This window comes from Bombus vosnesenskii, unplaced genomic scaffold (assembly GCF_011952255.1).
Source record: "Bombus vosnesenskii isolate JDL3184/JDL3185 unplaced genomic scaffold, Bvos_JDL3184-5_v1.1 scf7180000013417, whole genome shotgun sequence".
NCBI classification, from domain to species: Eukaryota; Metazoa; Arthropoda; class Insecta; order Hymenoptera; family Apidae; genus Bombus; species Bombus vosnesenskii.
Window position 1 is genome coordinate 146,877 of NW_022883036.1, and position 11,250 is coordinate 158,126.

The window sequence follows — 11,250 nt, forward strand, 5'->3', positions numbered from 1 at the left end:
TTAAAACGTTCAGAGGATGGTAAAATTTGCCATCACAGAATAGAAAGAAAAGAACATTGTAACATGAAAGACGAGAACATTCTCAGTTAGTTATTATAAAACGTTATTATACGTCTTTTAACTTTACTGTCAATCTACTACGACCATTTATTCGAATATTCCTTTATATCTTCATAGAAGGTATTTTGTTCTCTACCTGCGGTACCTGCGATTGATGGTTCTTAATCAGATTTGCTCCACTCACGTTTCGTCGTAAAGTGGAAAAAAATGGAAGCGCTGGAAATTGTGGCGAGAGTGCAGTATGTATGGTGTTAGCTGTATGAAATCATGTTACGTGTAATGTTATGTACTGTAAGATTAGAATACATCATAAAATGGTGATGGCGTGTACTGCTGGAATGTAATACATGTATCGAGTTACCCCTAAATACAGCCATTTTATAATGGATGTTTATCTGAGATCCACTCCCTTCACTATTTTTACGTAGAATACGCTAAAAGTATATGAAAAGAAGATGCACAACACGGGATATTTAAACAGAAGTTCTAGATGTCTGACTTAGAAATTGTTTATTAACAGAAAAGTTAATACCATCATCCATACAAATTAGCTTCTTAATAATATCTTAGTGCTATATCGTATGAAATATTATTATTTTTATTCATATCCAAGTACTTCAAATGTTAAAAATCGTCGATGTGTCGATTCTACAATACTTTACGCAAAAAGCGACTCTTTTTTCTAAATGAAATGATGGGTTTCAAATTTGCATTCACTCACGCTCTATACCGAGATCGCGGCATTTGCGAAAATGTAATGCGATCGAATGTTCCCGTGCGTTTCATTCGGCGTTTGTGACATACACGCAACTATCTTATTGCGATTTTACGTTGTGCTAGAAAATACTTCGTGATAAGTGATGAAAACGTATCAAAAGATAATCGCGTTTTAAGTGTAATGATTCATTACTTTCGTATCGTTTATTGAGAATTAATCTGCAGATCAATCTTGTAACTGAAAAGTATGAAATGATACGAAATAAAGACCGTTATAGCAGCCATGGTGTCAACAACACTTTCAATAATGCAGAAACATAATAAATTTGATTATAACAAAAGCTACATTAATTGTAATCAGGTGATTCTTTTTTGCTTCTTAACGATATTCTATAAACCGCGTTGCAAGTTGAAATATAACATCTATTACACGAATATTGACACTGGGAGATACTTAGATCTTTGGCGTTGATTTGTAGTTCGATTAAGAATTATTACCGTTTTTTGTTATATTTAATAATGAAAGAATCATGATACAAAAAGCACATGTTATGTAAAAATAGAATAAAACCTACTATATATATTTCCTGCAATGAAACTCGTACAAAGGTTCCAATTATATATATCGTGGATAATTTTTTTTACAAGTTAGGGTTTTAATGTATTGTATATAACATTTGGTAGAATTATATTCTTTCTTTGAAATTCTTAATATGATGTTGACCGCGAAAATTCTTTTCCCCATTTAAAATAAACCAAATAAGCATCTAATTTTATGACAATACTGTATAAATGATTTAAAAAAGATATTATCACTACTATAACATTGATTAGGTTTTCAATTTAATAATACATCAAATTTGGATTCCATTACTGTAAATAACTGTGAATAACTAACAAATTGGATAACCGAAATTATAGAAATCTCAATATCCTGAATAATATTAAACCTATCATTACAGTTCATCCTTGAGTAATGTGTACCTGTTTTTACTAGGTGCTAGTTTCTTAAATGAAGATTCTGGTGGGCTTGTAGGCATCTTAATTCGTCCAACAACTTGTGGTACTTCATTATCACTAGGATCTGGCCCATAATGAAATTCTCTGTGTAACTTTCCTGAATATAAATCTTGTAGGAAACCCTTTAATCTTCCTTCTATATGAATATCATGGAAGTTTGGAAACAGGTACATATGTCTAAAACTATCTATGGCAATTAGAGGCAAATCTGCTGGAGTCTTTCCTAGATGATGGAGAGGATGAGCAAATTTCACCCCATTTGCAGTTAAGAAATTTACATTTTCTGAAATAAGATAAAATATTGTATTTGCTTATCACTTGGGTATTACCTTTTTAAATATCATATATACTAGTACTTTACTTACGTTTTTCATCAATTAATGTCCTCGTTACTACATCTTTATACATTTTAACACTCTCAACATCGCTAGGAGCATAAAACAATATGAGGAAAGGTAAAGCTTCCTCTGTTAATTCCTCAGCATTTTCAAATGTAATTTCCCTCACCAAGGGAACACATTTCTCTTGTGCCCAAACATTTAATTCATCAAAGTTACTCAAACTTCCATGGTATGTTTCATCTTCATCATTAGAAAGTGCCTTATCAGATCGGAAGACAATTATAGGTTCTCCTGGAGGGTGCATAGCTCTGCTTGCATTCCTAGTTGTATTCCCAACAGTTAAAAATTGTTTTGTATTTTAATTTGTATATACTTATCAAATAAGATTATACAGTAAAATATTTGGAGGATAGGTTACTAAACATTCACATTTGTATATGTATATATTATGCAGAATTTAACACAAAGAAATAGGACAGGTTTTTAAAACATAAAAGAAGAAAAAAGGGGGAAAAAGAGGAAAATGCTGAAAAAATACAATTCTGTGAATAAAAATTTAAAGGTAAAGTCATCTAAATCATGCTCAATATTTTACTTACAAAAAGTGAAAATGTTCCCCAATTTCACAATTCTGAGCTGAGCATGTGCTTGTTAGAGAAAGGAATAGAATAATTACACACATGTTATAGAAACATTAAAAAAGAGTTCCTTGGAGAACAAGAGTCAACATATGCGAATCACTTATATATATATATATATATGTATATAGCATTAGGATTCTTACCCAAACCCAACATGAAATTGGCAATCATCCTTTAGATTAGTAGCAACCCTTCTAAACATCCCATATTCAGGAACATCTTTTCTATCAAAATATCCAATGATCATTCTCTTTTTATCATCTAAGTTGGTTAATTCCTTTAAATCGTAAAATTCCTTAATAGGATCCTCTAATTGTTTCCTTATAAATTCTTCGAAAGCTTCTACTGATCGTTGACCTCTGTATTCTCGTTTGGTTGGTTGACCATTCCTTACTAGTTTTAAAGTTGGGTATTTAGTAATGTGAAATCTTGATGCAATACCAGCTAGAAAATAGTTTTTTAATTTTGTAATAAATTCTATACACATAAAGTTATTTTAATTTCATATGTATATTATTTTTTTTCAATTCTACTCACATTCTCTTTCACAATCTACTTTTGCCATAACAACTCTTCCTGGTTCAGGAAATTCATTTCTTATTTTATTTGCAGCTTCCTCAAAAATAGGAGCTAACGAATTACTAAAACGGCACCATTGTGCATAAAAATTTATTAATACCAATTCGTTTGTTGCTGAAACACGCCATACAAAATCGTAATATTTTCGCCGCTGTAAGAAGTTATAAAAAATTTTTATTTAGATCTTTATCGAAACAACTTACCAAGCGTCATATCGATATTTTGTTGAGTGAGAGATATCGCGCCTTCGTTTGCATTATTTGCTAAATTGTTTGGCAAAAATGTCTAAAATATACAACACTCTATAATTATACACACTATCACTTTATATAATAATCTTAAGATACATCGAAATATACATCGTAATATATCACATGATATATATAGGGTAGTTCAAATTGGAAAAGATTTATTAAAATAACAGGGGCGCATTAAAAATTATATTATTTTCTAATATAATCCCTTAGATTTTGATTTTCGTACATTATATCTTGTATTTTTTAAATTTGAATCACTCACAAGAAATATGTACAATTATTATACTTGTACATAGTTTCAGCAAGTTTGTTTAATAAATTTTTGAGGTTATTTTATGCGTATGTATACAGGTTATACCACTTTATAAACAATGAAATTAGGTTCGATGACATTAAAATAATACCAAACATAATGGGTTATGATAACGGGAAATGGACTTTCTAAAATCCTTAGGTTCTTAAATACGTGTCACACTGCGTATTCCTAGCGGTATTCAAAAAATTTGTACCCGTTCCCGTTAAGACAGTACGATATATTATTTTGATTAATACTCACCATTAAACAAGCAAATATAAGTACTTTGAAATCCAAAATATCACAGAAGACCAACATGATATGATCTTATAATATAAATTTGATCAAGCAACACCTATTTGAATAACCATCAGTAAGCAGCTGTCTATGTATCGAATGCCACGAATTTGCGGTACATCGATGCCTAGTAAAATATTCTCGAGGCATCGATTCAACAGGGATGGCACAGGTATCGCATAAATTCTCTATGTCAAGGTTATGCCTGTTTCGTTTCTTCGTTTAATGTGCTACCTGCTATCATTGTGTCCCATTTCAATACTAATCTCTTATTTCATTATCTTCATTTTCTCTAGTTAGTATCCTAGTATTTATGCGTCTAGGAACTTTTCGTACTGTTGGAAGCATTGTTATATTTTCCTATAAACTGACCAATCGTATTTTACTACGTTCGTACACATTATATTAAAAGTTTCTAGATCATTTGAATCTACCGTGATATCTTATATCTTGTGCTTCCTACAATCTTGAATTAAAAAGTATAGAAAAATGCTAGTAATGAGTGCTTACACAGAAAACTAATTTTATATGTGACGCATTTAATTTCTCTTACGTATGTGTTTCTTCTTTCATACAAAAATATTATATGACTTATATTTTTCAGCAAATACGAAAAGTACTTTTAACTATATGATGCATATTATTATAAAATTACTGGTTTATAAACTTTGTAAAATTTCCATACATTATTTATACAAAATTTAATCAGATGGTTAATTTACAAAAATCAATTGAAAGTTAAAAATACTTTATATCGTAAACCGAAAGATAAATTCAGTAAATTATGGAAAATCTTGAAAGCATCTTTTATATAAAACCCTTAGAATCTTCCCCCTTTGTAAACTTTAACTGGTTAAACATTTTAATTTACTCTTTTCCTTGACAACCGCATCCCAAAGAAGGGTCAACTATTCTTTCGACCGTAACAAACATACATAACAGGATTCGTTGCGGAAGTGGATTAACATAATCGTATATTCCTAATCTCCGTATAAAAATGAATTATTGGGCACGCAGAAAGTGACAATAACGTTCGCCGAGTATTCGTTGTACGACCATGACTTCACAGATTCTCTTATTTCCCGACAAAATTTCAACTACAGCTGGGTGAGTCTTTGGACTTCGACTAAATTTCCATTGAACTGGTACGAAGACTCTCCGGGAACTTGCTTGAACAATAGTTTATAACTGCACAAGATCGTAGCAAAATTGTTTATACTGCCGTTATGGTTATACCAGGGATTAACCATAATTTACAATAAAATCCAATTTTCCTAATTTTGCATTTATTTTATAGCTGTACTGGCTACAACACAGGTTGCACTGATGTGATGAAATCTTGTCGACATATCTGACTTAGTTTAACGCAGTTAAATCAGGTATAGTTAGACGCAGTCGCTTGACATAAGTTTCCGTCAATAGCTTTGTTAGAATGGCAGTCGGAATGACTTTGAATTCATAGGAGCCTTTGCGTTGCCGACATTTTTAGTCCTCTCTGCAGGATGTATTTCGAATGTACCGATGTCAATCTCGTACCTGAATAGACCAGCCGCACGTCCATAACAGCCTGTCAAACAGTTGCTGGTGAATTTTCTTTAAGCTTTCGCGATAAGTAAAAAATTTCAACTCTACATTTTTATGGGTATAAGCATGAGTGTTTGTACAAATTGACTTAATGTAGATCGTGATTAACTTTAACGCGTAACGGCGACACTTATTTGCCGGCATTCTTTGATACTGGATCTGCTGCACCGCTGGATACTAGTTGAACAAACGAGTCTGTTGAAAGATAAAACCACACAATGCGTCAAGGGACTCTGCATCCGACGAATATTTCTTTTCCGAGAAAAACTGACACGACCAGGGCCGAATTAACGTTTTTAAAATCGGGACTATTGATGCAGCCGCGGTGACCCCCTTCGTAGAAAAACGGGGTAGAAGGAAGGATATTGAAATAAAATAAATTTATGTAAATATAAAATACAATTTATTTTAATATACAGTTTTAACATACAATTGCTTATTTTAATTTTTTTATTTTTACAAATGTTTTTCCAACCATATATAATATAAACGTACCGCATATAGAGTCCAGCCGAATAACATGTAGAAAAGGACACGAGGCGATCGTTTGAAAAATTAGTTTACTAAGCATTTTTTGCCTTTTGTTCGTACTCAGCCCCAGTCGTTAATATTCAACTCGTTACTTAAACAGGTAAACGACGTAACTCCGGTGGGCAGCACTGACTTCTGCTGCGACAAAATGTCCCGGATTTTCCCTAAACAGAACAATACTCGTTTGGACACACATTGCTCTTTTAACTGGGAAACTTTATTAACTGTACTTTTTGTTCACGACTGATATAAATTCATGCGATAAATTCGTAGTTAATTAATATTTATAGCCGAATTAATTATTAATTATTAAACCATTGAACCATTCCATTTCGTTGCCATGAGTATAAGTAAATGGAGTTCTACTGTAATACTACCAATTGTAAGAACCTTTCTTCGGTAAGCCGTTCATAAAATTGGAGGGATAAAAGATCTACAAGAAGCCAGGGCATATTTGCGAGGTCGTTAATTTTATATCAAATCTTTTTTACGATCCTACCTGGAACAACGTGGGTCTACTCTGGAAAGAAGCAATTATCCATTTTAATTCCTCGTTGACTTGACATGGGGTGTACACGGATGTGTTAGACTGTTTGATCAGTCCGGCCATCCGAAGTCGTTTGGGTTTCTCCTGATTCGTTCCCGGAGGTTGGCACACAAATCATATTCAGTCAGTCGTAGTTCAGAATTTTGTCTTTTCTTTTTTTAACTTTCGTCGATCCTCGCCTATCGTCCCCTGACCTGCATCCTTGCAACAAAAGCGGTCGGTCGGCACGATTGAGACAATAGAGAAACCAGGACTTGTGGCCTACTAATTAAAATCTATCGGTGAAAGATGGGCCGACGAAGGGTGAACGCCGACTCATTTTTTTCTCCAATTATCGTCGCTTTCCTCCAAGGTGTCCCTTTTGAAATTTACACTGGCCACTTTGACTGCAGCGCAAATGTTTCTAAAACCAGCTAATTCTTTGGCTTCTGGACTGCTGCTAAATGTACACTTGAATCTTTCGTTCCTATCATATTTCAATCGTTTTCTCGAAAAATTACCCTTTTTTAATTGCATAGCCTCATAATATTTCTTCCACCCCTTGTCGTTTCCACCATAATTTCCGTCTTTATGGGTCGGAAACTTTCTGTTAGTCGTTTGCAACTTTCCCAACTCTGACCTGTGCACTGACACAACTGCTCTTTTGGTACGGCGCGATCATAAATGCCGTGTTGCGTAATGAATCCGCGTATAATGTGACGGCTCCCTTTGAACGGTAGATATTCTCACGGGTCCCATGGTACCCCGAAGTTGCTCCCTGATTCTAGTTTTTATTCTGCCGTTTCTTTCCTTTTTCCTTCTTTCTTCGTCTCAAACGCAACAGGTCGTATTATGACGAGGGTGTTATTCCCTTCGAACGGGAGTACCGTGAGTGACCCCTACAGCTCGATTCTTCCGTCTCTAGAACGAAGCACAAATTTATGGACTTGGGATCGTCGTTTTGAGACAGGTACATGCTTTCCTCTTGTTCTCGCACCTTGCACATCGTTAATTCGTCCCCACGAAAATACGTTTTCGGCATCTTTGATCATTTGGAAACAAGTATGGGGTGGACTGGGGTTGGAAGTAACAACGCGCGAAACAAATAAATGAAATATTTTAAGGAGTAAATTTGCCTACATTTCTAAGTCTCTTCTTTCTTTATGAATATAATTGTTTCATTCCTTGCATATAATTCAGTTGCATACATATTTTCACTTTTTATCTTGATCGACAATTTTGGCATTACCTATTCCAATGTTAAATCGTTATAATTTCTATAATATCAGAAAAATACGTGAGTTTGAGAGAATAATACTCTTGTAACTCCAGTTGTTATTTTCGATTACAGCCTATTTTATCTATATCAATATTGATAATCTATCGGCGTCTATCTGCAAACGATCCGTAATAAATGATTATCGTAACGCGACCAGAAAAACCTCCTTGTAAGCTACTAAAATCGTTCTCTCTTCGTCAAGTGATTAATGACGAAGCACTGTTTGGTATCCATTTGTCTGAACCTGAGCAGACCACAACGAACTCGTACACTAATCGGATTGTAAGAACTTATTAGAATCGACCCATTCTTTCAAGAATAGACTACTTAATAATAAATAAACAAATATTAGACATACTTATCCAAATATTTAACAGTAGCTAGGTCATACGAAAATATTGTCTGTTGTTAGAATTAACCTGTTTACGTATAAGATTTTCACAGATCTTTGGTAAAGTCTAGACTCTTGTTTAGGACCTAGTAATCCTAACCCGATTATCAGCTATATGTCAGATTGCGAGATAGATCCGACTAATCTTGTTCTGCAGCAAGCTACATGATCCTGGTCAGTCTCAAATGGGCTTTCTTCTCTTACAGAGAAGTCGTGAGCGACCACGTTACGCCGATCATCGTGTGAAAACTGCAAAGTCTCGCTCCATTAGCTGCGAAGACTAGTTCCATTGTCGGGTCTATTGTCGGGGAACGTGGCCCGTCTCTTTCTTTCTCTTTCTCGTTTTTCCCTCGCCGTCGTCTATTTCGTTTTTTTCTCCTTCTCCTTTCTCCTATACCGTCTCTTCTACGTTTTCTTCCAGATCCGAGCATAAGTTAGAAACCCGTCAAGACTAGTGACCTGCTGATCCCGATGATGCCTCCTTCGGTCAGGTAAATCGCGTATAAAATTGGCCCGTAGTCAAGAAAGAAAAGGTTCGATTCCTAATGACGTCTCCACGAACAGGCCATTATCAGGAAAATGCCTTCCACTCATCATTCAGCGTGTAGGTGCCATTCGGATTTGTATGGGATTGAGAAAAAAAGTATTTTTGGTAGAAATAAACATTAATTCTTGTATATGGTATACGGTTATTTGGTTTATGAATTGTAATAAAATGTAAAAAGCCTTTCCTTTTCGAGAATATTAAATTTCGTAGCTCGCGATAGCTTACCCCGAGCCTTTAATCTTTTACAAAAGAGCGTCGAAGACTATTATTGCCCAAAAAGAAATATATCGAGATTTACCTGGAGGTCTTTGTACAAAATAACGGTGTCGTTATTTTCTTAAACTCGCGCGAGCATTTCGATTCTTCGTGAGATCGACAAGTGGAGAAAAAATATCGATATCGAGAAAAAGAAGTGGAAGCTGTTGTTTCACATACGGGCATAAATCTCGGAAGAGAATATAAGAAATCGGGGACAAGCGAGTTCTTATTGCGGACAAGCGAAATCTGACCTGCGTCGTCCTTCCGATTTGCATCGGTCCATCGCTTCTGAATGTCTCTTAAAAATGCGCGGCTTTCGCAGAAACATCGAACGTTCCAACGAATGCACAAAGCGTACTTTACACCCCCGCAGTTCCCTCCGTTTACCGATTGGACACACACTACTGTGTCCACGTTGCATTTTCGATCATCGCTCCTTTGATCGTTAGTTTAAGAACCGAATTTTCAAGAAAGTCAACTAGATGTCCGACTTTCTTTGGTGATCGACAGTAAAAATATCGAATAGTGTATTAGGTTCACGAATATAAAAGATCGTTTGAATTTGATAGGCCAACAGTGTTCATTAAATTTTGCGTGAAACATGGATTTCAGAAAGAACGGGCTCACAGAAGATTAAAGACATTCTACTTGGGCATCTTTTTGATGCGTGAATTATTTAAAAAAAGAATTGCAGTAGTTTTATCTTAAGAATTTTTCAATCATACTACTCGCTGATAAATATTTTCAAGAAACTACGCGAAGTTAAAATTTTATTTGAAGGAACATTTCGTACACGTCGACCTACCATTGAGAAAATATTTCAATTGAAAAAAAGAGACGATCGAATGGCAAATCCTTGCGAACAATGAAGTACAAAAAATAGTTAAGAATGAAACATTTTTTTCGGACGATGTGTTAACTTTAATGAATGAGTGATACACGATCGTTTGAATTTTTAATCATTTTCGCGTGTATACCTCATCGTTCCGTTTTGTAAATGTTGTTTGTAAATGTACACAGGAAAAAATCGATTATTTTGCATGAATACAGAATAAATACATAGCGAGAGAGAGAGAGAGAGAGAGAGAGAGAGAGTGAATTTTTAGAAAAATTCTCGTCCTCAAGGGATGATCGTTCACGTGGGAGTACTGTTTACTGGTAGAACAATTTATTTCTAGCTACGATGCTAAGCGGCTTATTAGGGCACAATAGCGAGCCTGAGCAAAGGAACGTAAAGGGTTGTTCGGGGTGTTCCCGTCCTCTCTTTTGTTCTTTCACTGGGACATCACCACAAGATTTACGATGATATTGCAGTTATAGCTTCACCAACATTCGGTTGGACACATGTCAGACAGTACTGTTCAATTTCTATGCTTTTTGCCAATACGATGCTTTCTGTGAATATGACAAACAATGACAAGTCCCCAGAGAATCTGCTTGTGGTCACTGGAAAATATTTTAGAAGATCGATGGCCTGGCATCTTTCTGTACACGTGACATCAGATAATGTTTCCTCGACGCCGGAAATTAATAATCTCTTTCCGGTATGCGTCTGACGCATCGCTCATGCATTTAATATCATTGTAACATGACCATGTCGTTGCGGAGACTTCATCAAAGTTGGACGAATGCCGTATAAAAATAGCGAAGGACCTATGGACTCGCGATAAAGCTTTAATATATTCGGTATTTGGTTTAAATTTATGTTGCTTTGGAGAGACGCGTTACTCTCGTAGATAACAACGTCCTACGTCAACTGACGAAAGCATCGATACCATCGAGACAAGTTGTTCCTTTGAAGCTGAATAAACAAGATTCTAAGGAAGTCAAGGAAAGATTATTCGATAAAAATTCACCGTACCTATGTTTAAAACGATTGAATAGGACGTTGACAGAAGACAGCGGGTCGGTCGACAGATCTAGAAAA

General features: G+C 35.0%; 1 protein-coding gene across 2 annotated transcripts; it reads right to left on the reverse strand.

The window, feature by feature from the left end:
- Positions 1-547: 547 nt before the first annotated feature.
- On the reverse strand, positions 548-4,474 carry LOC117237961 (endoplasmic reticulum resident protein 44). 2 transcript variants are annotated; one of them, XM_033502422.1, is made up of 7 exons: positions 4,172-4,474; positions 3,562-3,643; positions 3,317-3,472; positions 2,923-3,223; positions 2,738-2,785; positions 2,163-2,458; positions 548-2,080 (listed from the first exon to the last, which is right to left on the reverse strand). In XM_033502422.1, exons 1-7 carry the CDS (start codon positions 4,226-4,228, stop codon positions 1,734-1,736), a joined length of 1,287 nt encoding a protein of 428 aa, XP_033358313.1. In that variant the 5' UTR covers positions 4,229-4,474; the 3' UTR covers positions 548-1,733. The 2 variants fall into 2 exon arrangements, with proteins under 2 accessions (XP_033358313.1, XP_033358314.1); XM_033502423.1 differs by lacking the exon at positions 2,738-2,785 and having other exon boundaries at positions 4,172-4,471.
- Between the last annotated feature and the right edge of the window lie 6,776 nt (positions 4,475-11,250).

What these genes read in the sequence shown, in the direction of transcription:
- LOC117237961 (XM_033502422.1), bottom strand. Translation starts at nt 4,228, where the DNA reads ATGTTGGTCTTCTGTGATATTTTGGATTTCAAAGTACTTATATTTGCT. An exon ending in AAATATCGATATGACGCTTG is followed by an intron (nt 3,473 to 3,561) that starts GTAAGTTGTTTC and finishes GGCGTGTTTCAG; the next exon opens with CAACAAACGAATTGGTATTA. An exon ending in GGGGAACATTTTCACTTTTT is followed by an intron (nt 2,459 to 2,737) that starts GTAAGTAAAATA and finishes GAATACAACTAG; the next exon opens with GAATGCAAGCAGAGCTATGC.